Source organism: Pseudorca crassidens, chromosome 19 (assembly GCF_039906515.1).
Source record: "Pseudorca crassidens isolate mPseCra1 chromosome 19, mPseCra1.hap1, whole genome shotgun sequence".
Taxonomy (NCBI): Eukaryota; Metazoa; Chordata; class Mammalia; order Artiodactyla; family Delphinidae; genus Pseudorca; species Pseudorca crassidens.
The window spans coordinates 36,974,308-37,002,093 of record NC_090314.1 but is presented as its reverse complement, the minus strand read 5'-3'; the positions used below and the strand labels follow the sequence as shown (position 1 = coordinate 37,002,093).

At 40.1% G+C, this 27,786-nt stretch overlaps 1 protein-coding gene and 1 non-coding gene across 12 annotated transcripts in view; both read left to right on the top strand.

Moving 5' to 3' along the window:
• Window positions 1–3,517: 3,517 nt before the first annotated feature.
• LOC137213700 (U6 spliceosomal RNA) lies at window positions 3,518–3,623 on the top strand. Its single transcript, XR_010938323.1, has one exon. It is a non-coding gene; the product is annotated as a U6 spliceosomal RNA (small nuclear RNA).
• Window positions 3,624–6,847: 3,224 nt separating this feature from the next.
• The window catches only part of BCAS3 (BCAS3 microtubule associated cell migration factor), a 572,946-nt gene continuing 552,007 nt past the window's right edge, over window positions 6,848–27,786 (top strand). For 4 of the 11 annotated variants that reach the window (XM_067716309.1, XM_067716307.1, XM_067716310.1 and 1 more), the window contains exons 1-5: window positions 6,858–7,025; window positions 8,733–8,820; window positions 13,212–13,266; window positions 18,966–19,041; window positions 27,098–27,204. In XM_067716309.1, coding sequence (XP_067572410.1) covers window positions 8,750–8,820; window positions 13,212–13,266; window positions 18,966–19,041; window positions 27,098–27,204 — 309 coding nt within the window. In that variant the 5' untranslated portion in view covers window positions 6,858–7,025; window positions 8,733–8,749. Of the gene's footprint in view, window positions 7,042–8,732; window positions 8,821–13,211; window positions 13,267–18,965; window positions 19,042–27,097; window positions 27,205–27,786 lie in introns of all 11 variants that reach the window. The other 7 variants (XM_067716302.1, XM_067716299.1, XM_067716304.1 and 4 more) reach the window with 5 other exon arrangements.

The window sequence follows — 27,786 nt, the reverse complement described above, 5'->3', positions numbered from 1 at the left end:
CACAGTTGCTTGCAAGAGCATTTGTATAATATTGGTTTAAAGTGTCAGATATTATTCTTTGTCTTTTAGGTATTGGCATCTGTTAATTGTTTTTGTCATGCAAATGGAGGTTTTCCTGGTTCTTTGTATACCATGTAATTTTGGATTCTATCCTAGACATTTGAATATTATGACAATCTTATTTAGCTCTTATGGAGATCATTGTTTTAATAGATAGTCAATCTGGTTAATTCACGCTGTTGCAGGAAAGAAAGTGGGGCACAAGAGGATGGTCACGTCCCATCCCAGGTCTCAGGCAAGTCCCTGGGACGGCTGCTGAGTGTGAGTTCTTGGCTTCGTGCAGGAAATAATTCAAGAGCGAGCCATAATAAAGTGAAAGAAAGCTTACGCAGGGAGATACACACTGAATGTGGGTCATCTCAGAAGGCCAGAGGCTTAAGGATGTGGGGTTGTCAGGTTTTATAGTGGTGGGTAATTTCATAGGCTAATGAGTGGGAGGATTATTCCAACTATTTTGGGGAAGGGGTGGGAATTTCCAGGAATTGGGCCACCGCCCATTTTTTGGCCTTTTATGGTGGGCCTTGGAACTGTCATGGCACCTGTGGGTGTGTCATTTAGCTTGCTGACGTATTACATTGAGCATATACTGAGGCTCAAGTTTTAGCGGAAGTCAATCATCTGCCATCTTGGACCTAGTTTGTGGTAACCAGTTTATGTCACATCCTCAATGGCTGTCATTCTTTAAAAGGTTGTGCCCTGCCCCCTTCCTGTCTCAATGCCACATATTCCAACACACCTTCTGTGGTCTGTGGTTTCAATATCAGTTCATTTTCCAAATCCTTTGCCATTGTGTAATTTGATCTGTCCCATGTGTTCATCACCCAGTAGCTAGTTGGGGACCTGGGCAGTGATCTATCTGCCAGTTAAGTTCTCAAAGTCTTTAATATGCTGATTAAGATCAGATTCATGCCTAATGTACTCAGTGGGGTCGCTTTCCTGAGCTCCTCCCTCTCTACAGTCTCCATGGTACCTTCCCTTTCTTTGGGGTTCTTCTTTTTCAGGCAGAAAGCTGAGGCTTCAGGAACCATGCACTTCTGTCACTTTGCCTGAACTTGGGACTAAATGGCTTAACATCTTTTGAGTTTTGGTCCCCACCTGTAAAATGCAGATAATGCTACTACAATGGCAGGTATATAGTGCTAAATAAATGTTTATAAATGTTTCCTAATATTAAAATTTTAGCTTCTCAAAACTGTTACTATATATTCAGTTTTCACTGATTTAAAGCAATCTTTATCCAGGTTTACGTATATGAGGGGAAGATAAATTATGCCATGGCCATCATTAAAACAGTTGATGAAACTAATTTTTGGTCTTTGTTAATAGTTTTACTTTCTGGTATCTTTAATTATAAATACCAGCTCCAAATTGTAGGATAAATTACTGGGGTTCTGACATGAAATTTTTCCTGTTAGTGAGCAGAGTCTTATGGAGAATAGAAATGTAACAAATAATCACTTCTGTCAAAGAGTTTACATTTTAGCTAAATAGACAATAGACTTATAATCATGCAGAAATATATAATCACGCACAAAACAGTTACAAAGTAGTACTAATGTGTCAAAGATAAAGGGTAACCATACTTCATGGTTTGCAGGGGACAGTCCTACTTTACCTTATTTTTTTGGTTTAATTATTAATAGAGCCTCATTCCATGAAGGTTTCCTAGGCAGGATGACAAATTACATGGCCACTTTATAAATACTAGTTTCAAGAGAATAACAAAGCAAAAAAAAATTATCACTGTATTTTCAGCAAGTTTGCTGGGCCTGAGAATGAGCAGAGTGGGCTAAAGAGATCTGTGGGTTGGGGTGAAGGGACCCAAGATAGTAAACAAATACTTAGAATTTCAAATAGAAATGTGGGAAATGGTGTTTCAGAAACCACAGTTATTTAGTAATATGCAGGGCAGACAAATGGCAGGCGTTGTAATTAAAGAGATGTGAGGTTATATAACCTTGGATTATGTTGGTTTTGCAATTCTGAAGTTTAGAATTATAATTTTTAGGCGATTACCACAAATGGTAGTGTTCAAAAGTTTCAGCCTGATGAATGCACGAGAGAATCTCCATGGAGTGAGTAATTAATGTATTTTTACCTCACAATTAGAGGACTTTAGAGAAATGTAATTTTTTAATAGACATTTTCTAGAGCAGTTTCAGGTTCACAGCAAAATTAGAGCAGAAGGTACAGATTTCCCATATACGGCCTGCCTTAACACACGTACAGTCACCCTTGCTACAACATCCCCAACCAGAGTGATACCATTGAACAACTGACGAACTTACACTTGATGATGATTTTTTTACCTGTTTTCCTTTTTTCTTTTTTTTTTTGGCGCGGCCTGCAGGATCTTAGTTCCCCCACCAGTGATTGAACCCCTGCCCTCAGCAGTGAAAGTGTAGAGTCCTAACCACTGGACCGCCAGGGTATTCCCTCTTTGTTTTTCCTTATGCTTGACTGACAATTAAAATATTAATGTTCACCATAGCTCTATGTGAAATCAGATTATTTCACCACTGCTTAAATCATGTGATTCTTGTCCAAGTGTTTTTGGTGGCCAAAACAAGTGAGGCAATGGCTTGTTTGAGGCTGAAAAAAGAATCCTAATCCTACCAAACAAAAAGAGGGGAGAAAGTATAAACTGACCTTGACATTTGGATAGTTCTCTGACAAATCTCTGGGAACTGGGAACTTTTGTTTTTGATTTGCATGGCCACCGGAGAGGCAGTTTTAGTAATCAGTGATTTATTACAATGGGCCATTATAGCAACTGGAAGAAAAAGGACTCTAGCTTGAAGTTTACTTTCTTATATACTGAAAATGAGTTTCCTAGCTGGGATTGCTCAATCCCAAGAACAGATTGTGAAACGTTTCCCCGCGTCCCAATAATCTGAAGTGACTCATCAGCTGGCAATATGGACAAAGCACCCACAATTCACGTCCATTCAAAACATGATCACCACAAATTCTATTTTCTCTCTATTTGAAGGCTGATGAGAGAATCGAACACCATCTTTGTGGAGAAAAAACGGAGTATAGCTGGGTTTCTTTTGTTTTGTTTTTCGGTTTACTGCAGCACTTTTACTTCCTCACAATGGCACACTGCTGGGGCCTAATATTCTCACATGACAGTAGAAAACCAAAATCTGTTGTTATCTCTTCAAGAATTGAGAATTGTGTGCAAAAACCTTACATAAGTTAAGAGGATGAATACATTTACAGATGTGAATGCAAACTGTTTTCCAACTCAAGGCAAGTAATGACATATGGTGTTCTGGCAGGAAAACTTCGATAAGAAAGGAAAGCAGGTCCTAATGTTCGGAACTTCTCAACCTGGTAAGACTGGCAAGTTAGTAATTACAATGAGTTAATTTGTATAAATTTCTAACTGGTTCTGAGAAGTTTAAATTTATTTACACCTCATAAGAATCCCACTTGTGGAATTGTGAGGCTTGTGCTCACTTTGGCAGCACATATACTAAAATTGGAATGACACAGAGAAGATTAGCATGGCCCTTGCACAGGATTACATGCAAATTCATGAAACATTCCATATTTTTCAGTTATCGAATTTGTATCTTTGTGTATATGATGTCTTTGCAAAGATTAAATAGTATAAAATATGATGTAAATTGTACCAACTGATATGGAAAGAAACAGTACCAACATTAAACTTTGCAAAATTTTAAAACTTAAAAAAAAAAAATCCTGCTGGGACGTCCCTGGTGGTGCAGTGGTTAAGAGTCCGCCTGCCAATGCAGGGGACATGGGTTCGAGCCCTGGTCCGGAAAGATCCCACATGCTGTGGAGCAACTAAACCTGTGTGACGCAGCTCCTGAGCCTGTGCTCTAGAGCCCGTGAGCCACAACTACTGAGCCCACATGCCGCAACTACTGAAGCCCACGCGCCTAGAGCCCGTGCTCTGCAACAAGAGAAGCCACAGCAACGAGAAGCCTGTGCACCACAACGAAGAGCAGCCCCCACTCACCACAACTAGAGAAAGCCCTTGCACAGCAACAGAGACACAATGCAGCCATAAATAAGTAAATAAATTAATTTTTTAAAATCCTGGGAATTCCCTGGTGGGTCCAGTTGTTGGGTCTCTGTGCTTCCACTGCAGGGGGCACAGGTTCGATGGCTGGTCTGGAACTAAGATCCTGCATGCCATGACGTGGCCAAATAAATAAATAAACATAAAATAAAACACAACCTCCTATCAAAACATCACATTAATAAAAAAAATCCTATCAGGCTAATAATTTTTTTTTTTTTACAATTTACAAAGGATGAAATCAGGGCACAGAAATTCATCCCCACTAAAAAATGTATAACTTCAACAGGGTTCATCCTATCTGTAAACATCATCACTCAGTTGTTCAAGCCCAAAGCACAGGCATCGTCCCTGATTCTCTCATTTCCTTCTATCCCACATCCAACCCATTATCAAGTTCTTTTAGTTCTGTCTTCCAAAATATTCTGAAAGTGATTACTTTTCACCTCTGCTGCTTCACTTCTAGGCCCAGTTCTAGACAGCTCTCCCATCTGGTCTAGTGAAATAGCCTCCCTACTTGACCCACTGTTTCCACTCTTGTCCCCTCCCTAATGACAGTTTATTCTCTGTTTAGTAGATAGAACGATCTTTTAGAAATATAAGTATGATCATGACACTTCCTAGCTGAAAGTCCTCCAATAGAGTCCCACCCTAGAATAAAACTAAAACTCCTTATAATTCTATACACTATACTCCATTTGGCCACTGCTTACCTCTCCTAACTAGTTTGCTATCATTTTCTATTTAATTCACTTTAACAACAATGTTTTTCTCATTCTTCTTCAAAATTCATTCCTTTCTTAAGGCCTTTGTACCTGTTGTTTCTTTTATCCTGACTGCTTTTCCCTCAGAGCAGCTTTCTTACTACTTCATTGAAGTCTTAGCTCAAGTGCCATCTCCTGAGAGGCCTTCCCTAACCACATTACCTAAAATAAGCCAGCTCTGACCTCTGTTTATTTGGCTTATTTTTTTCCCATACCATTTTACACTCCTTGAATTTCTCTGTTTGTGTGTTTATTTCTGTCTTCCCACCAGAATGCAAGTTCTCTGGCTGAGGACAAGTACATTGGTTGATTTGTTTATTGCTGTATCTCCAGAGCCTAGAACATGCCTGACACTTAGTAGGCATTCAAATATTTATTGAATGATTGAATTTGTGTTTATGATTTTTGTTTCCTTGTTTCTTCCACAACTTTGTAGAGGAATAGTGAAAGAGTTATGGAATTTAACAATGCATGTAAAACAGCTATTTAAACTGAAAAACCTTATACAAATGCTGGTTATCCCGCTTGTGAGTATTACCTATTGGTCTCCTCTGGATTTTCTCTTTATTCCTGCTCTGGGTCAGGGACAACATGAGAGTAATAATTATTTAATTCAAGTAAGTCTGAATTTTGAAATATCTGTTGTGTTCAGGGTAGTTAGGTATAAAGGGGGATTCAACAACATGAAAGCCTTAGTCTATTAATGTCTAGGAGGAGTTTAACTTTCTAGTGGGAGAAAATGAGACATGTATTAGAGAAATAACCAAAAAACATTTCAAAGACAACAAGGAAGTAAGCCAGTGAAAGCAATAAGAACAAAGGGAATTCAAAATACTGGAAAGATTCTTTCATTACTGGGTTTAATGTAGGAAGCAAATCTTAAAAGGACGACAGTGCTGGGAATTTGTGTAGTGAAAGAACATGAATGTCCAAACATTAGCCTGATAAATATTACTTTGGGTGTCCTTTTTATTGGCACTAATTGAGCATCACAAGCAAATGGGTGGTTTCTTGGCTATATCTATATCTATATCATCATCCGTCTGTCCAGCACCTGATTAACTGCATATTTCTGGTGAGGTATTTTCTCTACTAAACTTTTCCCTCCTTCACAGTGCTAAAACCTTTTAAAAGTTTTTACTGCTGTATCAGCCACTTTGTTACAAACCCCATGCCTATTAATAAGCCATATTTTCATGGGATTGTCAAGAGTATTAAATTTGATAGTACTTATGAAGTGCTTAAGTCTATGTTGAGCGTTCCTTCGATAGAACAATAAATATTATTATATAAGAAATGTAACCGACGGAATGACACCAGGGCGATCTCAATATGTTCCTTACGGGAAGTGTAAACAGTTAGGAAGGAGTCAGGTGTGGTCCACAAACCCATGTCAAATTGAAAACAATACAAGCCGTACCGGTCATTCAGATCACCACCCTGGCTGCAGGGCAGCCCATCAGCGTCAGCCAGCCTAAGCTCCCGGAAGGTAAACACATTGAAAAGGGCGGGGCAGAAGGCGCGTTCGGGATGGTTGACTGGCCAGCTAAAAGTGATTGGCAGCTGCCATGTCCACGTGCGTTGAGCTTCGAACCAGCTGTCGCGAGAATTCGATGTAAACAGACCGGTCCCCGTGAGGTACGACTCCCAGCCTGAGACACCCAAGTGACGTGCACAGGCTTCTGCGGCATGATGCTTTTTGACAAGGCCACGAAGGTGCTGTGTCCAAAGGAAAACAGACATGTTTGTAACTCCTCCCTACCTGCCTGCGTTCGCAACCGAACCTTACACCCCGGCTTCACCCGAACTCACATACTGTTGTGTTTTCCCTCGAGCCCCAGCGGATTGGATCACTTCAGGAGGCGGGTCCGCCTCTTTGCTACTTGCTGGTTGGCGAAGCTGACCTCTAAGGGCGGTGCCCAGCTGCGGCCAGTTTGCTTCTGGGATTGGCTAGAAAGGTAGTTCCGCTGAGGCGTGGTAGGAAGTGGTAACCGTCAATCACGAGGGGAGACTCCAAACAGTGAGTCTTGAGCTGGAGAGCAGCGTTTACCGGCGGCGCGGCCGGTGAGAGGGCTGGCGGTGCTGCGGCTTTGAGGAGGCTTGGCGAGGACGTGGGACGAGCAGCGTGAGGGGAGAGGGCTTGGCTGGTAGGAATTCGACGAGGTAGAGCTGTGGAAATCGGAGGGGGAGGGGAGGAAGGGCAAGGGGCCAGAGGGCGGCCGGGGACAGCGGTGGCTCAGCGTTGGAGGTGAAATGGGTAACGCCGTGCTGATGTCTTTCAGGAGAGTGGGGCCTGAGGGGCTGGCGAGGGTCGTCCTCAGGAGACAGGGCCCTTAAAGACAGTTCTTGGGAGCCTGTGTTTCGAGAAATAAAGGGTGGAATGGAAATGAGAGGGCTCAGGGGCTGGAGGTGAAGATACCCACTGAGGAAGGGGTACCTGGGCTAGTTGGGGCACAGGGTGTTTTGGTTGTAGCAGATGGGACTCATCAGTTTGCGAGTTTTCAAATAAGGTGATAGAATGCTCCCTGCTTAGAGGAGATGCTTTTAAGGGCTTTCAAGATTAGTTCCAGGCTGTGGGCTTTCCTGAGCCGTGTAAGAGATCTTTAATATTGCTGTCTCTTTTAACCTTAACCACATACAGTCCATGCTTTGAAAACCTCCCCAGTGATTCAGATGCTTATTAGACATTCAAGGATCAGGATTCAGTGATGAGACTGGAAGGGCTTCTAATGTCATATATGTTTTTATTACTTATTTAGACTCTGGTGATTAGGTTACAATAGCAGAGGTTACAAATATGATTACAAATGAGGTTACAAATATGATTTTGATAGTCTTGTTAAATTGTGACTGCCGTCTTTTTAAAATATATATATATATTTGACATATAAATTACATGAGTTTCAGGTGTACAACATAATGATTCGATATTTGTATACACTGCAAAATATCACCACAATAAGACTAGTTAACATCCATCAGGATACGTAGGCCATTTTACTCCTATTTTCCCAACACTCTTAGTTGGAAGGTAGTACCTCACTGTTCCATTTGGTCTTAAAATATTATACCATGTATATTTTTATTATCTCAATATAAGATTTCAGTAAATTCTTTAATTTTGGCTCGCAAAGTTAGCATATTTGTTTTTATGAAGTGATCCTGTGCTAGACTTTCCATCCCTTCCTAGTTTATGTTAATAGTAGATCAGGGACTTCCTTGGTGGTGCAGTGGTTAAGAATCCACCTGCCAATGCAGGGGACACAGGTTCGAGCCCTGGTCCGGGAAGATCCCACATGCCGCGGAGCAACTAAGCCCGTGCTGCACAACTACTGAGCCTATGTTCTAGATCCCTCAAGCCACAACTACTGAGCCCGTGTGCCACAACTACTGAAGCCCACGCACCTAGAGCCCGTGCTCTGCGACATGGAGAAGAGAAGCCACCGCAATGAGAGGCCTGTGCACCGTAGTGAAGAGTAGCCCCTGCTCGCCACAACTAGAGAAAGCCCGAGTGCAGCAACGAAGACCCAACACAGCCAAAAATAAACAAACAAAAACAATAAAAAAGCAGTAGGTCAGAGGGTCCTGCAAGGGTCTTAACTAGTTTTGTGGTTCTGAGCCTTGGTCCAAATAAGAAAACCTCATAGTAGTTTGAAAAATCTTTTATCTACTTCTTCCTCTTCTGCACTCCCCTCTTTTAGGTGTAATAGGAATTGCTGGGAAATTTTCCTACATTTTAGGACCTAACATTTAGGTATTTGTGACAAGGGATCTCTAGTGAGCAACCATGTATCTTTCTCCCGACCCCCAACAATAATGATCCATTATTTTCTGTCTTTTTGTTCTGGAAACAGGTTTTGTGAATGAAGCAATGGCTACAGATTCCCCCAGAAGACCCAGTCGTTGTACTGGCGGAGTCGTGGTTCGCCCTCAGGCTGTCACGTAAGCAAATTTCAGATAAGCCTGATAGGTAAAGGAAAGATTACTCAGAATAGTAACTAACATTTAGGTTTCCTTTCGAAGCAGTACTTACTTTTGTAAAATCTGTTTAATTTTGGCTTTACACGATGATAAACATCGTTGCCAAGGCCAAATAAAAGCAGTAATTGGAGGGTCAGTTTGATGTATTTAGCACATTTATAGAGTACTTGAAAAGCACTGTATTTTGTCCTTGAGTACTGCTTTTTCAAACCTCAGGTTTAACAATTAGGGTCATTAAATCAGTTTAGTGGATCAAGACCATTATTCAAAAAATGAAATAGAATATAGTAGAAAATATAGTTGGGAGTTAGTATTGTGTTCTGACACGCACATAGATAATATGCATTCATATGTATGTATATGTTTTCTGGATTGTGATGTATCACTCTAGGTCTCAGTCAGAAAGTTTCAAAGTGAATGTCATAAAGAGTACATTTCTATATTTTAAGCATTTTTTTGACAAAGCATGGCTATACTTTGCAGTAGCTTATAATCTAATGTAGTTTTTTTTTCTTTTTTTCTTTGGCTGCGTCGGGTCTTAATTGCGGCACATGGGATCTTTGTTGTGGTGTGGGGGCTTCTCTCTAGTTGTGGCTTGTGGGCTCTAGCGTGCACATGGGCTTAGTTGTCCCACGGCATGTGGGATCTCAGTTCCCTGACCAGGGATCGAACTGGCGTCTCCTGCATTGGAAGGCGGATTCTTAACCACTGGACCGCCAGGGAAGTCCCTAATGTAGTTTTAAGCTGTGTATACTTGCAAGCACTCTAATGAATAAAAAAGTTGCCAGCAAAACAGCATGGGAATTTAGAGGGAATATTTTGTGTTTTTTAATTATTTATTTATTTAAAAATTTTATTTATTTATGGCTGCGTTGGGTCATCTTTGCTATGTGCAGGCTTTCTCTAGTTGTGGTGAGCGGGAGCTACTCTTCGTTGCGGTGCGCGGGCTTCTCATTGTGTGGCTTCTCTGTTGCGGAGCATGGGCTCTAGGCACGCGGGCTTCAGTAGTTGTGGCACGTGGGCTCGGTAGTTGTGGTTCACGGGCTTAGTTGCTCCATGGCATGTGGGATTTTTCTGGACCAGTGCTCAAACCCATGTCCCCTGCATTGGCAGGCGGATTCTTAACCACTGCGCCACCAGGGAAGTCCTTATTATTTTTTTAAAATTTTGATTGGAGGGAATATTTTAGTGGGAGTATTTTAGATCTGAAAAGGTTTCATTAAGAAGCTAACATTTGGACTTCCCTGGTGGTGCAGTGGTTAAGAATCCGCCTGCCAACGCAGGGGACATGGGTTCGAACCCTGGTCCGGGAAGGTCCCACATGCTGTGGAGCAGCTAAGCCCGTTCGCCACAGCTACTGAGCCTGCGCTCCAGAGCCTGTGAGCCACATATATTGAAGTCTGTGTGCCTAGAGCCCGTGCTCCGCAACAAGAGAAGCCACCACAACGAGAAGCCCACGCACCACAGCGAAGAGTAGCCCCCGCTCACCGCAACTAGAGAAAGCCTGCACACAGCAACAAAGACCCAATGAAGCCAAAAATAAATAAATAAATTTTGAAAAAGCTGACATTTATCGTGTAATTTAACGGCTGAATACAATTTGGGCAATTAGAATCAAGGGCACATTTTCGGCAAAGGCAATGGAGTAAGCAGAGGTGGGAAAGGCAAGCTATTTTCATAAATGGAATCTAGGGAAGTTGACCTATTTAAAGGAGGTTGGGGTGGACAATTAAGACCCTTGAATACCTGGCTAAGGAGATAAAGTTTGCTTTCTGTCTTTCAAAGTGTTAATAAGGGAATTGTAGCATTTTGAATTATTTCCCTTGAGCAGTTTAGCATGTTACATAAAATTGCCTTCTCAGACTAACAAAAAATATATGTATAGTATGATATTTCACCATTATACTTGCTTTTTTTTCCCTCCTGCATTTCCCAGGGCTATATATTTCTTTGCTAACTGTGGACCATGGCAACTGGCTAAGCATATTATTAGCTATGAGTTAGGTACTGTTGTAATCTTCATTTTACAGATGAGGAAACCAAAGCAGAGAGAGAAAAGTTTTCCTTGGTAACATCCAAGAAGGGAAACCTGGATCAAACCCAGGCAGTTTGTCTTCAGAGTCTGTGTGCTTATGCACTATTCTATGCTGCCTCACCATATGGTATTCCACATATATTGCTTTTTGTTACGCAATACATAATTTTAGTGTTTTTTGAAGTTCTTTATTCAGTATTCTTTTAACAATAATGCTTGAGCATCTACTCTGTGGCTAAGTACTGGCTTATAGATTCTGGAGATATAAGGTAAATATGAGAGATGGATTCCTTTCTGTAATAGACTTTGCATTCTAGTGGAGGACACAGTAAGTAATTACAGGCTCTGATCAGTGCCCAGTGTGCTATGTTAGAGAACAGCATTAGGGAGTATGATTTAAGGCCGTCAGGGAAGGCCTCTCTGAGGAGGTAACACTTAGGCTGGAGATCTAAAAGGCAGGGAAGAATTTGCGAAGGGATCCATGCAGAAAAAAAGCTGGTGTAAAGGTCTTGATTCAAAGAAGAGCTTGGTGTAGTCTAAGAATTGAAGTTGCATGTGACTGAAGCAGAGTAAGTTACAAGAGTGGGAGAAAAGTGAGGTTGGAGAGGTAGGCCTAATCAAAAATTTTTTTTAAGGCCTACTCAGTTTTTGTAGGTATCTAAGGCATATTGCCTTTTTAAAAAATAGGATTTAGGGTAACTCACATTATTTTCTTCAAATGTAATTTTTCACATTTCTCTGAAATGAATTTGATTTGGTATATATTTTGAAGAAAAATTTTTTTCCTCCATTTGCTGATCTCCATATATTTCCCATTTAAAATATCTTAGTGTCCTTAATAGTTCTTCACCTTTATGCATTTTGATATTTTCCCATACCTTATCCACACCAAAAGTTCTGTGAGGACTGTTTAATAACTCCTTCTAATGCCTGCATCTGCAGCAAAATATAGATTCATTTTGCTAGATACAGGTAAGGGACTAGGTTCTTAACCAGTTTAAAGAGAAGGTCACTAAATACTGAGTCATCAGCAACAGTTTTTCTTGCTCTAACTAGGGCATTCTTCTGCTCTGACTCAAGAGGACGGTCTTGCTTTAGCCAAGTCTTCTGTCAGCACTCTTTCAAATATGAGTTAAAAGTTCTATCTGTATCAAAATAAGAGAGCGTGCGGCCATAAAAAAGAATCAATTATTGCTATTTGCAGCAACATGGATGGACCTAGAGATTATCATACTGAGTGAAGTAAGCCAGGCAGAGAAAGACAAATGTCATATGATATCACTTATACGTGGAATCTAAAGAATAATGCAAATGAACTTTTATATTTCAAAACAGAAACAGAGTCACAGACATGGAAAACAAACTTACGGTTACCAAAGAGGAGAGAGAGAGAGAGGGATAAATTAGGAGTATGGTATTAACAGATACACACTGCTATATATAAAATACATAAACAACATGGATTTACTGTATAGCACAGGGAACTATATTTAATATCTGGTAATAACCTATAATGGAAAAGAATCGAAAAAATGTATAACTGAATTACTTTGCTGTACACCTGAAAATAACACAATAATGGAAATCAACTGTACTTCAATTTAAAAAAATAGAGCATGACTTTTTATTTATTTTTATTTTACTTTTAAAAATTTAAATTTATTTTTGGCTGCGTTGGGTCTTCATTGCTGTGCGCGGGCTTTTCTCTAGTTGCAGCGAGTGGAGAATACTCTTCGTTGCGGTGCACGTGCTTCTCATTGCAGTGGCTTCTCTGGTTTTGGAGCACGGGCTCTAGGCGTGCAGGCTTCAGTAGTTGTGGCTCGTGGGCTGTAGAGCGCAGACTCAGTAGTTTTGGCGCACAGGCTTAGTTGCTCCGCGGCATGTGGGATCTTCCCAGACCAGGGCTCAAACCCGTGTCCCCTGCATTGACAGGCGGATTCTTAACCACTGTGCCACCAGGGAAGTCCCTAAAAAAAAAATGGAGCATGACTTTTAAGAAGAGATAATGTTTGGGAATTCCTTGGCAGTCCAGTCCCTGGCTGGGGAACTAAGATCCCACGAGCCCCATGGTGCGGCCAAAAAAAAAAAAAAAAACAGAAAAGAAAAGATAAAGTTAAAAAATTTTAAAATCTCATTTGCATTTAATAACATATATAAAGAAATTAAGAAAGCAGGTTAGCAGAATTATCAGACGATGAGAGTTGTTTCTTCTTTTTTTTACTATTATGAATAACTTTATTAAGGCTTGTAGAAAGAGCTTTTCCATGTTTCATATTAAGCTGTCATGATAAATTTTATCCATTTCACCCTTTTTCAGGGAGCAGTCCTACATGGAAAGTGTCGTGACTTTTCTGCAGGATGTTGTGCCCCAGGTAAGTGTCTGTGTGGTTTCAGAAATAGTAGGCTTTACTGTTGGCCAGGGAAGCTCTGAAATATTCTGTTCCCTAAACTTGACACCAGTATCGCCAACTTTAGACTTGATGTTTTAGCATCCCAAGCGTTGGTAGGGTAGAACCATACTTGCTGTTATTATTAGATGTGCCTTAGTTTTGTGCTGACGGTGGCATAATTATTATTCCTTAGCCCTTGCTTTACTAAGAGTAATCAAGGTGCGATATTAGCTGAGAGATGGGGCTTGGAACTGTCTATTTGGGTTCTCTTTCCAAAATCTTTCTCTTGTCCTAGTTAAATGTTGCCTGTTGGAAGTGAAATAAGCAATATATGCTTTGCATCTGGTTAACTAGATACTATATTAACTAAATACTACACTGAGGTCAAATCTATATCACTTTCCCATTGAGCAGTAGTTTTATGCCAATTATAGCTTGCCTTGTTACTCTAACTTATAAGAGAGTAAGCCCTTTACTGTTCCCTCTATGTAAATGTGAGAATAAAGAATGAGAGGAACCCTCCTGGGATCACCTCTAGTGCACCGTCTCTCAGACTTAAATTAACATAGGTGTCGCTTGGCACACTTGTTAAAAATAATAATTTCCAGGCCCATCTCCCAGTGAGTTTGACTCAGGGGAATTAAGGTGGCATCCAATAACTTGTGTCTCTAGGAAGAATCTCAGGTGATTCTTGTGAAACAGTATCTTTGGGAAACACTGTTTAGTGGAACTACTGAAGGAAAAGGTTTCTGTGTTTTCTCCTGTGATGATGTCAGTGTTCAGACTGCTGTGGTATCTGTAATTGCACTGTTCAAAAAGAACATTCAGGGCTTCCCTGGTGGTGCAGCGGTTGAGAGTCCGCCTGCCGGTGCAGGGGACACGGGTTCGTGTCCCGGTCTGGGAAGATCCCACATGCCGCCGAGCGGCTAGGCCCGTGAGCCATGGCCGCTGATCCTGCGCATCCGGAGCTTGTGCTCCGCAACGGGAGAGGCCACAACAGTGAGAGGCCCGCGTACCGCAAAAAAAAAAAAAAAAAAGAAAAAAAAGAACATTCATAGATCCAGTGTCCCAGCTTTATGAGAAGGTCCTACCTAGAAAAGTCTAAAATCCAGATTTCAGTTGTATTAATAAATTGTATTCATCAAATAAGGGAAAGTATCAAGGCATGTTTGGTATTCCTTTATTATGTTCGGTCAACTTTAATGAAAATAGGCCACAATGACAAGGTCTGTGGGGCATGTAAGGAAAAATAAATGCTTTCTTTTCTTGAGGAACTTGGTTAAGAAGGGAAGTCAAATGGCTTGAAGCAGTCAGAGGTAATAGCAACATATCACTAAGTGTTGCACATGATAGTACAGACTGAATATGTAATTGCTAAGGGAATGCATAGCAAAGAAAGCGTGAAGGAGTCAAGTTCCGAAGGACATTGGAAGTAGCGTTAGTTGAAATGAATGGCAAGGTTGGGAATCTGATGGTAAAGGAAACTGCCCAACTGGATATGGTAGGCATATCCATATGTGGCTGTGGAGAATCTTGTACTCTGTACAGTACAGACTTAGAGAACAATTAGGGGCCGAAATCCAACTTGGTCTTCTACAAACTGCACCTTTCTCTTAAGCCCTGAGCCCTGACGTGAGGCTAGTTCCAAGGAAGGGGCATTTAAAAATATTGGTAATTTGCCTGCTATAGAGTGCCCCTTTATCAGATTTTTACAAAGGCACCTTTTGTGCTAGTGGAAACCCTGCGTAGCAAGCAGTTTTTGTTGGCTGGAGGAGAGAGGCTGCGGTCAGAGGCTTTGAGGGAATAGTTGGAGAGTTTGCTAGAGAAACAAGAATACTGGGTTGAGCAATAGATTGAAAATAGGGGGCTGCTAAAACTGATAGGGTAAAAATGCCAGAAGGTAGAAGGTTAACTTAATTTTTATGAGGATTATACATTAGAAAGGGGATAATCTATGCAGTTGACTGTGAAGACTGGGATCAGAGTTAAGTCACTTCAGAAGTAAAGTTGTAGTCCCGGATCTAAGAATTAGAATATTCATTTAAGAAATTTATGTTAGGTAAGTCATTCTAGTGACTGTGGAAAGAAAGCAAAAATTCAGGCACTACTGGTCAGGTGCTGTCTTAAGTTGGGGAATACTCAGTGCCTGTCCTTAAGGCTTCATGGTCTAGTGTAGCCATCAGGCAGACTCTGTAAAGGGCCAGAGAAGCTTTGCAATTCATACAATGTTATTTTTTGCTTTTTAATTTTTTTTTTTTTTTGGTATGCAGGCCTCTCACTGTTGTGGCCTCTACCGTTGCGGAGCACAGGCTCCGGATGCGCAGGCTGAGCGGCCATGGCTCACGGGCCTAGCCGCTTCGCAGCATGTGGGATCTTCCCGGACCGGGTCACGAACCCGTGTCCCCTGCAGTGGCAGGCGGATTCTCAACCACTGCGCCACCAAGGAAGCCCTGCTTTTTAATTTTTATTTTTGGCTGCGTGGGGTCTTTGTTGCTGTGCGCGGGCTTTATTTGCAGCAAGCAGGGGCTACTCTTTGTTGCAGTGCGCGGGCTTCTTATTGCAGTGGCTTCTCTTGATGTGGAGCATGGGCTCTAGGCACGCAGGCTTCAGTAGTTGTGGCACGCGGGCTCAGTAGTTGTGGCTCGTGGGCTCCGGAGTTTAGGCTCAGTAGTTGTGGCTCACGGGCTTAGTTGTTCCATGGCATGTGGAATCTTCCTGGACCAGGGCTTGAACCTGTGTCCCCTGCATTGGCAGGCAGATTCTTAACCACGGCGCCACCAGGGAAGTCCCTCATACAATGTTTGTTACAACTACGCAGCACTGCTTTTTATGTAAAAGAAAGGGTGTGGCTGTGTTAAAATAAAACTTTACTTATGAACACAGGTCGTGGCCAGATTTGGTGACCCATGGTCTCCTTTTTTCCACATTTAATCTGTAATCCCCCATTGGCAATTTGTGGTGATACATTTGGAAAATGATATATTTTTGCTGATGTTATGTTCCAACTCCTGCCCTGTTCTGGGAATTATCAAATTCATGGAGCTTAGAAATTATTCTCTGGGTCTCCAGATATGCCTAAATGGGAGAAAATGTGTTGTTAGACTGGTATCAGCTTCTTCAGCTGTCATAAATAGAGTGAGTTCCTACTGTGTCATTGACGCAGATGTCATTGACAGCTGGTAGAAGCCCTAACTGTGCCGTTTGATATAATAGTTGTACTTCTGAAAATTTATTTTAAAAAAATTCAGCAAATAAAAAAATTAAAGCTCAGAACTTTTCATTTCAGTGAGAAATTTTGACATGTTTCAGTGTGAAAAATTGTAGCCTGCCCAAATGTCAGTAGCAGTCAAGCAAATTGTGATATGTTGCCCCTATAGAATAATTTGCTGTGATTAAAAATTATACTTTTGACAAATAGCACACAATGGAAGTTACTTTCTCTCCAGTGAAAAAATAAAACACAACATATCTATAGTGATTGTTGCTGTGTTTTTTAAAATTGAACAATAACTTTGTGCTTATGAACGTGTATATGCGTTAGAAACCGGATAAGAAATAAAAGGAGAAATAAATCCTGTACTCAGTAATGGGGTGAAAGTTTTCAACCATAAATAAGAGAGCTAGAGCAGTTGGATTTTGGTTGGAGAAGGAGGGCTAAAAATCAGTGCTGGGGGGAGAAATAACAAACTTTTGTGTGGCAGCGCACTGCCCTCCAGTAAGATAGCAAATAAACCTGGATGGGCACTGGGTGAGTCTGTGCTTCACTGACAGTAAAATACCTAAACATGAGCAAAGGATATCATAGAAAGCTGAGAGGCAAAATGACATGCTGTCATATGCCTTCTTGATGCCAGTCTGCAGGAAGGCACACAAGAAGCAACCCTCTTCAGTCAACTTCACAGAATTTTTAAAAAAATGCTTAGTAAAGAGCACTGTGTCTGCTAAGGAGAGAGGAAAACTTGAAGACATAGCAAAAGTATGCAGGCCTCATTATGAAAGTTTTGTTTCCCCCTGAAGCGGAAAGAAAAAAGTTTAAGAATCTCAATTCACTGAAAGGCCTCTTTTAACCTTGTTTCGTGCTGCATATCGGCCAGAAATCAAAGGAGAGCACCGTGCAAATGTTGCAGAGGAATTGGGAGAATGTCGAGTAATGCAGGTGATTAGCAGCCTTGTAATAAATCTGCTAAATGGAAGAAGATATTGTATATGTTATAGCTTTACCAGATTAAGGGAGAGCCTGACATAGGAAAAAAGAGGTGGTCCTAAATGAATGTGGTATCCTGGATTGGGTCCTGTAGCAGAGAAAGGACATGAGTGGAAAAACTGCTGAAATCCAAATAAAGTCTGGGGCTTTAATTAGTGGTAATGCACTGGCGTTAGTCTCATAGCTTTGGCAAATGTACCATGGTAGGGTAAGATTTGGTTAGGTTAGATTGTTAACAGTAGGGGAAACTGGCTGAGGAGTATATGAGAATTCTGTACTGTTTAGTAATCTAAAATTATTCCCAAAGAAGAAGTTTATATTAAAAAGGAGAATTTTCAAGAATGAAGAGAGCAAGACCAAGGGAGAAGAGGAAGAAGTTGAGGATGAGATGGTTGAAGATAAAGTAGATGAATTAGTTGGTTCTAGTGCAGGTTTTCCTTTTCTCCAAAGGAATTAACTGCCCTATACACAACTTGTTTTCTTAAACAATTGAAATCATAAGGATGTGTAAGATAACTTTTTTTTTCTTTTTGCATAGTAAACCTACTATTAGAGTAACCCTGTCTTTTAGTAATATTTTCAATGGCCGTTAACCTTGTGCGGTAGAGGAAAAGGGCTGTAAAACTGCATGGAAATTTAAAGCAAGTTGTGTATAACACAGATTATATATGGAATAGTGGTTTTTGAATGCTTTTGATCCAGCTTATATTAAATAATTGTTCTGTGAACTGAAGACCACTTTATAACTGAAAACGTTGCAGCTTTTTGTTGACGTTCTAAGTGCTTGCAAGTGTATACAGTCTAGAAAATCTAGACAATTTTAAATAAAAACATTTGATTTGAGGAGAGATGACTCCCTTTGAATATTGATGGGTACCGTTGATACTTTTCCTGTGACTTCACAGCAGTTCATGCTTATCTTTGTGACCCTTGCAGGCTTGCAAGAAAGCTAATAGTTTGGGTCCAGAGGCCAGATAAGAGACTGAAAAGTAATACGTTTTTTTCTACCCCCCAACCCTGGCCATGCCCTCCACCTGGAACTGGTGGTTAGCAGAAAGTAATGCTCTTGACAATTCTAGGTAGAGTGTAATTGCCTGATCATAAACACCTGGGAACTAAATTGATACCTGTGGTAGTTTGGTGTATTTCTTCAGTTTTATTTGTTGACCAGTATAGGAGATTAGTTTTTTGAGTACCTTTGAATTAGAGTGATGCTTCCTAGTAGACTATGATTATTGTATTTTAGGTTTCTGTAATTCTTAGGCTAAAAACCCTTTTCTGACCAAGCTTATCAGACTCCTGGGTAAGTTTCTTTAAAAATAAAAATATTACAAAATGTGCTAGTTCTCAAGATGTAGGATTGGTGAGGTTGGAGGGGGATAGTGTTGGCCTTATTTAAGTTACTTTTTGTTTTGAATATCAGTTAATATTTGAACTGTAAAACATTTTCATTCAAGTGTTTCTGTTTACTATGCAGGCTTACAGTGGAACACCTCTAACAGAAGAAAAGGAGAAAATAGTCTGGGTCAGATTTGAAAATGCAGATTTAAATGGTATGGTTTTAACTTTTGGGGGGCATATGAATTAAATGTTTGTTTGAGGTTTACCTGATTCCAAAAAAAGAACGCTTACTTTTCGTCAGATTACTTTTTCTTTAAGTGACTTTTTAAGTTTTCAAAATAAATTTATTTTTAATTTAAAAAGTAACATATTCAACTACAGAAACTTGATTAGAACTAATATTGTATTGTACAAGTCTTAGAGTCACTGTAACATGTAGTGCCTAGCCTTAAACTTCAAGTCCAAGTGAGATAACAATTTCTTAGAAAAGAAGTTTTTGTAATTCCAGTTTGGTTACTTGTATAGGATTTATAACTGCAAAATAATCATTAGTGTTGAACTTTTTAGACTTTAAAATTATTTTTCTGAGCAGAACGTGTGCCAGTTCAAGGCCTGTTTGTTCTCAGATACCTTCCATTTCATTGCTCCTTCCTGCTCCCTCTTGCAAGGGGGCTGCTTCTTGTCTGTTTCCCAGGCTGCCATGTCTGTTTTCCTCTGGCAGGGTTTGGGAGGCACTGGTGGGTAATTGAAAGGGAGGATGGGAGAAAGGGAAGAGTATTATTCCCTCTCCCTCTCTGTCAGCAGCTGCATTTCCTCTGTGGTTTTCACTTCACCTCGGCAGCTCCACTGGGGTTCCAGTTTCTGCCAGGTGACTCTAGCGCCCTGCCCTCCTCCCGGTCTCCCTAGTGTAGGGGTGGTAATGGCTTCCTGCCATTGCTAATCCAGTAGGTTGCCTCACAGTTCCTTTTTTGGCTTCTTAGCAATTCTGTAATCTGTGTAACGAGTTGTCTGTATTAAATTCCCAATTATGAATACACTGAGTTGTTTTCACTTGGACCTTGATGGATACCATACTCTTGAGTCTTAGTCTCCTCTGAGACTTTTAAAATACCATATTTTCCTTTAAAAGCTACGGTCCAGGATGCGGGAGGCTGTGTCACTTCTGCAAATAGGTTTCTTTTGAATTTTGGATTCTCTGTCAGCTGGTTTGTTTAAATGACAACTTGTGCCCTCTGTGGAGAATAACACATTCATTTGTATAGGTGATTATTTATGATATATAAACTTTTCCTACACTATTTCTCTTTGAAAGCTTATTCTATTTAAAATTTCCTTTCTTTTTATGACTGTCGAATTTCCTTGTTTACTAGTATATTCTTCTTTTCTTTCTTCCTTTTCCTTCTTTATTAATAACTATTTAAGTGTCGGTCATCTTTTGTTTTCTATCACCGTTTCCTCATAATTCATACTCTTTTCCCTCCTGGAAGTATATTTGCTTTGTGGATGTTGGAATGTATTAGAGGACTTTCTTGATTTAATAACAAAGAAAATGTGGTCATGGTCTTGAAAATATTAGCCAGATAATAGCAAAAACTTGTACAGCGTATGCAAAATGCTAAAAATAATTTAAAAATCACAAAATTGGGGAATTTCCTGGCAGTCCAGTGGTTAGGACTTCACACTCTCACTGCTGAGGGCCTGGGTTCAATCCCTGGTTAGGGAACTAAAATCCCATAAGCCATGCAGCGTGGCCAAAAAAAAAAAAAACAACCACAAAGTTATCTTTAAAAAAATGTCATCAAAATAATCTTTAGGCAAGGTTTTTTTTGTTTTGTTTTGTTTTTAAACAACAAATAAGAATTGCTGGTGTAATAATGCTCTATAAAGCATTTGCTTTATTGAAGTAAAATGCATCTGCATCTGGAAATGTAGATGGAAACTGCTTATTTGGTACTTTGTGTTCTGTTGAACTTATAATGGTTGTCCTTAATTTAGTATCCCATATCCCCGTTGACTTATTAAACTTTTAAGTTTATACATCTTCCTGTTAAATACTTTAGCACATTCACTTGTCCTTTGGTCTCTCCTTTCTATATCATATTGATAGTGTATGAAATTTTGTCCTGGTTTTTCAAGGATATACTTTTTATTATCTCTAGCCCTAGGGGGTGTGTGTGCATGTGTGCACATGTATGTGTATGGTTGTGTTTGTTTTAAGGCAATAGTAAATATTACCAAGATATTTGATCCTCCTTAACTGCCCCAATCTCTCATAACATTTCCTTTTTTTTTTTGGTCATGCGGTGTGGCATGTGGGATCTTGGTTCCCCGACCAGGGATCGAACCTGTGCCCCCTGCGTTGGGAGCATCGAGTCTTAACCATTGGACCTCCAGGGAAGTCCCTCTTAGAACATTTCTTGAATTTGTCTCTTATTTGTGTTCTTTCTTCAGGAATGTTTTATTTAGGTGTTTGTGTGGCAGACCTTTGGAGATATTTATAATTGAAAGAAAATTTGGCTGTGGGAAAGAAAAAGTAGGGTTCATTGGCTGCAAGTCCAACATCTCCTTGAATAAAGCTAACAAGGACTAACTTTTCCATTGCATTAGAGATTCTTGATCAGCCAGTCTGCCCTTCCCTGGTTGTGCCTGCTGCAGCTGGGATGCAATTCCTTGTTCATTGCCTTTGTCTTTCATGATATCCTAAGGGAGACAGTGGAGGGGATTCTTCTGATTGCAGCCATATTAGCTTAGCAGGCTGCTTCTTTGTAGAGCAGTTATGGGTACCCAGAGATTGTATTAGGTATTTAGGCTTCTCTTTGCTAGACTGGGAGTTTTTCTGGCAAAACAAGTTAGAAGTCTTCTACCTGTCTGTAGATTTAAGTTATTTTATCATATTAATGAAACTCTGTTGCTATTAATTTAAAACTTGCAGTGTTCGAATTGAACTCTGCTCTGGTGATTGCTTTCTGTTTATTCCAGCAGGCCTGAGAGCTCTGCTTTTCTGCTTGAAATTATAAAGTGGTGCCAGTTGGCCCCTTACCTCCAGGCTGCAGCCCATTTGATTATGGGCTTGTTGTGCTTGGGGGTGGAGTAGGTAACAACTTTTACAGGGGATACTTCTAAGGAGCCTGGCTTATTGAGATTCTCCAGTCCTGGATCCTTCCAGGTATCTGCATTCCTAATCAATGTACTAACTTTGGTTTGGTGTTAGGTAGAGACTACTACTTTTGGAGTTTATTAGAAAGTGAGATTAAGGCCCTTTGTATCATGGTCATTGTTCTGTTTTTGCTTTCAGGCAGCCTGATTTATACCTAAGATTGTTTTTCTTAAGGCACTGTACTGAAAAAGGTATAAGAAGTAGCCAAAGCAGGTTATTTATTTATTTATTTTTAATTAATTAATTAAGTTTTGGCTGCGTTGGGTCTTCGTTGCTGCGCACAGTCTTTCTCTAGTTCCCACGAACGGGGGCTATTCTTTGTTGCGGTGCGCTGGCTTCTCATTGCGCTGGCTTCTCTTGTTGCGGAGCGCGGGCTCTAGGCACACAGGCTTCAGCAGTTGTGGCATGCGGGCTCAGTAGTTGTGGCTCGTGGGCTGTAGAGCTCAGGCTCAGTAGTTGTGATGCACGGGCTTAGTTGCTCCACGGCATGTGGGATCTTCCCAGACAAGGGCTTGAACCCATGTCCCCTGCATTGGCAGGCGGATTCTTAACCACTGCGCCACCAGGGAAGTCCCTTTTTTTGTTTTTCTGTTTGTTTGTTTGGGGATTTTAGTTCCCCGACCAGGGATCGAACCCCAGGCCCTTGGCAGTGAGAGCACAGAGTCCTAACCACTGGGCCACCAGGGAATTCCCCGTTATTTGTATTTTAAAAAGAGCACTCTGACTGAAATATGGAGTTTGGTAGGCAGTGGTGGAGGCAGGAAGCCACTCAGGCTTTTTCAGTAGATGTTGTAGACAGGGGTGGTGGTGATGTAAGAGAGCTGTTTAGGAGCTTGGTCATAGATTTATTGCTAGAGGGAAGGAAGAAGGCGGTTCCTGATCTTGCTATCTGCATAGATAAACATGCTATTCACCAAAATAGGGAGCTCTGGAAGATCAGGTTTGGGGAGGAAATCCTGATCTTTGAGTGGAATTTGATCTTCTACTGAGACATGCAAAAACCCACACTGAGGAAGTCACTAGCAGATACTGACTGAAGCAATGGTTGGAATGAGATCACTTGGGGAGCGTATACTGTGAGAAGAAAACAGAGTTTAGGAATTTGCTTTGAGTAACTCCAATATTTAAAGAGTAGTTAGAAAAGGATGAGCCAGCAGAGAAAATGGTGAGCATCGGTTATAGCTGCTGAATAATCTTAACAAGATGTGCTTGAAAAACATATATTGGATTCAGCAACTTGGAGGTTATTGGTGACCGTAGCAAAAGTCACTTGGGAGGAGTGTTAGGGGCAGAAACACATTCTGAAATGGATTCGGGGTGAATGAGAGATGAAAAACAGATGACAGTTATAAATAGATGAGGAATTTAGCTTCTAGAAGGAGAGGAAATGAAGTCAAATAAAGGGGGAGGGATATTACTGCTTTATGATTTTTTTAAAAAACTTATTATGCAAATATATCATGGTAAATAACACAAAAATATGGATCAATGAATGAATTTTTCCAAATCCAACACCTGTGTAGACAACACCTAGGGTAAGAAATGGAATGTTGCTACCTAATTGCCTAGTGATTTTGAATTTCATGTAAATAGAATTGTTCGGTATATAGGCTTTTGTGTCTAGCATATTACGCTTTTTGCATATTATGTCTGTGAGGTTCATCCATGTTACAGTATATGGTAGTGGGTCATTTTTTTCTGTGCTGAATAGTCTTCCATTGTATCCGTGTACCACTGTGCTTGTCCATTCTCCTCTTGATGGACATTTGGATAGATTCCAGCTTTTGGGTCTTTATAGTAATGCTGCTGTGAGTATTCTTGTCTCTTGATGTATATGTGCTGAGGCTTCTAATGAGTATATACCTAGAGTGGAACTACTTGGTCAAGGGCATGGTATCTTCAACTTGAGTATATATTGTCAAACTGTTTTCCAAAGTGATTGTACTGATTTACAGTTACTAGCAATAAATAAGCAGCCTCTTCACTCCATATCCTGCCACCACTTGGTTTTGTCATTGTGGTTTTAATTAGCACTTCCTTGATTACAGATGAGGTTGAGCCACTTTTCATGTTCACTAATGATTTGATTATCCTATTTTTGAAGTGTTTTTCCATGTCTCCTGCCTATTTTTCTACTGACTTATCTTTTTCATACTGATGTTTGTTATATGTATTAGATGAATCCTTGTGTGGTTATAGTAGTCTCTTCTCCCATGCTGTGGCTTGGCTTTTCACTCTTCTGGTAAGGGTGGCTCATGAGTAACAGAAGTTCTTCATTTTAATGTAATAAATTTAATGTAGAATTTGCCTATCTTTTATGCTAAGAGTTTTTTTGTGTTCAGTTGTAAAGTTGTTCCCTGTACCGTGATCATGAAAATACGTTTCTACGGTGTTCCTCTAGTATTTTATTAACTTTACCTTCGTCATTTACATCTAAAATTCCCTGGTATTGATTTATTTGAAATTTTAAAAATTGTTTTTCAATAAGAAGTTCTGAAGTATTTGGAAGACATTTAAAGGAAAGCAAACAGGAAGCTGAAATCACAAAACTAGTATTTTTTTTAACAGTACTTATAATTATCAGCACAAGTAAGGTTTTAAAGATCAAACTCTCTCAGTAGAGTACAAGTACCAAGTACCACCCCACTACACACAAAGAGTAGACTACAGAACCTAACAGAGCGCCACCAAATTGCCTCCTTGCTATTCTTAAATATAGGAAACATAATCCGGACTTTCCTGGTGGCTCAGTGATTGAGAATCTGCCTGCCAATGCAGGGGACACGGGTTCGATCCCTGGTCTGGGAAGATCCCACATGCCGTGGGGCAACTAAGCCCGTGTGCCACAACTACCGAGCCTGTGCTCTAGAGTCTGCAAGCCACAATTACTGAGCCCGTGTGCCTAGAGCCCATGCTCTGCAACAAGAGAAGCCACTGCAATGAGAAGCCTGCGCACCTCAATGAAGAATAGGCCCACTCACCGCAACTAGAGAAAGCCCACGTGCAGCAAGGAAGACCCAACGCAGCCAAAAATAAATTAAAAAAACAAAAACCGCACAATTCTTTTATAGTGAACTATATGCCCAGTGTGTTCAGATATAGCAGGATTTAATTCTTATATGTAAAGGAATATAATTTTTCTTCTATTGCTAAATTTGCATATATTAGAAATTCTAGATGGTTATATGTCATATTTATATTTAGTTAACTTTGGTAAAATATTTTATTTTCATTTATCATTTACAGGTGGTTTTATTCCTGATATTAGTATTTCCTAGATATCAAGTGAGAGTTTGATTTTTATTTATTTTTTTTTACTGCAGCATGATTTTATAACAACAGTAATAACATCAACATAGGGCTTCCTATGCCTGATACTATTCTAAATGCTTTTTGTATTATCCCATTTAACTCTTACAACAATCCTTTGAGATATGAGTATGATTACCTTCATTTTACAGGTGAGGAAACTGAGGAACATTAACAGTACTAAATTTCACAGACTCTTGTGTCTACCTACTTATACAAGACCTCTAGCTGTTTGCAAAACCCTCTCCGCATCTTGCTCTTCCCTGTCCTCTGCCTGTTATTTCTCAGAGTGTCCAGATGCAACTTGTGAACTCACACAGTTTATGTTGTGTGCTTCCGCTGGGCACTTCTCCTTCTGTGCTTTTACTTGGCACTAGTTTCCTACTGGGTACTGCTGTCACTGTGTTAGGTTCTGTAGTCTACTTTTTGTGTGTAGTGGGGTGGTACTTGGTACTTGTACTCTACTGAGAGAGTTTGAGTTTTAAAACCTTACTTGTGCTGATAATTATAGGTACTGTTAAAAAAAAATACTAGTTTTGTGATTTCAGCTTCCTGTTTGCTTTCCTTTAAATGTCTTCCAAATACTTCAGAACTTATTGAAAAACAATTTAAACAGTTGTTACCGCCAGTAACATTAAAGAAGTGTACTTGTTTTTGTTGATTGGCATTGTTTTTTTTTTTAATAGATCTTTATTGGAGTATAATTGCTTCACGATACTGTGTTAGTTTCTGTTGTACACCAAAGTGAATCAGCCGTATGCATACATCTGTCCCCATATCCCCTCCCTCTTGAACCTCCCTCCCACCCTCTCTATCCCACCCCTCTAGGTCATCGCAAAGCACCGAGCTGATCTCCCTGTGCTATGCTGCTGTTTCCCACTAGCTAACTATTTTACATTTGGTAGTGTATATATGTCAGTGCTACTCCTACTTTGCCTCAGCTTAACCCTCCCACCCCATGTCCTCAAGTCCATTCTCTATGTCTGCATCTTTATTCTGCCCTGCAACTAGGTTCATCAGTACCATTTTTTTTTTAAGATTCCATATATATGTGTTAGCATACGGTATTTGTTTTTCTGTCTCTGACTTACTTCACTCTGTATGACAGACTCTGGGTCCATCCAGCTCACTACAAATAACTCAGTTTTGTTTCTTTTTATGGCTGAGTAATATTCCATTGTATATATGTGCCACATCTTCTGTATCCATTCATCTGTCGATGGACATTTAGGTTGGTTCCACGTCCCGGCTATTGTAAATAGTGCTGCAGTGAACATTGTGGTACATGTCTCTTTTTGAATTATGGTTTTCTCAGGGTATATGCCCAATAGTGGGATTGCTGGGTCATATGGTAGTTCAATTTTTAGTTTTTTAAGGAACCTCCATACTGTTTTCCATAGTGGTTGTATCAGTTTACATTCCCACCAGCAGTGCAGGAGAGTTCCCTTTTCACCACACCCTTTCCAGCATTTATTGTTTCTAGATTTTTTGATAATAGCCATTCTGACCGGCACTAGGTGATACCTCATTTAGTTTTGATTTGCATTTCTCTAATAATTAGTGATGTTGAGCATCTTTTCATGTGCCTCTTGGCCATCTGTATGTCTTCCTTGGTGAAATGTCTATTTAGGTCTTCTGCTCATTTTTTAATTGGATTTTTTGTTTTTTTGATATTGAGATCCATGAGCTGTTTGTATATTTTGGAGATTAATCCTTTGTCTGTTGTTGCATTTGCTAATATTTTCTCCCATTCTGAGGGTTGTCTTTTTAATTTGCTCCTTTGTTACTTAATTCTAATGTAGATACATCAAGAAATCTGGAATTTCATGAAATACATAGCACAGGGAATGAGCCACCTTTGCTGATTATGATTGGCTACAGTGATGGAATGCAGGTCTGGAGCATCCCTGTAAGTATGAAGATGGTTGAATCCCTGAAATATAATACTTTTCAGCATGCTAGCTGGTGTGAAACCTGGCGATATTTTCTCTAAGGTCTCATCCATTTATTTTGCAAGCAATTGCTAAGAGACCGCTGTGTGTGGAACCCCATACTAGGCCCAAGGGCTAAGGGGAAAATGGGAAATTAAAGATGTTGTAAATGATTTGTAAAGTGGGCCAGCAATTGTGGGAATCACTTTACATGGAATATCTAATTTCTTATCATAGTAACTCTACCTAGTTGGTGTTATTATTATCTTTTCCTGCATTTTTACAGAAGAGTAAAGAGGCTTACAGAAGGCTTTTAAAAAAAATAGTGATCATTTTTTGAATCAGTTAAAACATTCACATGGTTCAAAATTCAGGAGGTATAAGTGGGTAACAAAACTCCCTACCACTACTCTCCCCAATTTCCCTTATCTTGAGCAGTTTCTAGTTTTCTAGGATTTCTAGTTATGTTTCTTTTCCTTATAGCTATATTTTATGCTAATAAGAACATATATACATATAATTCTCCCAGCCTGCCCTTCCTTAACAGAAGGGAACATATT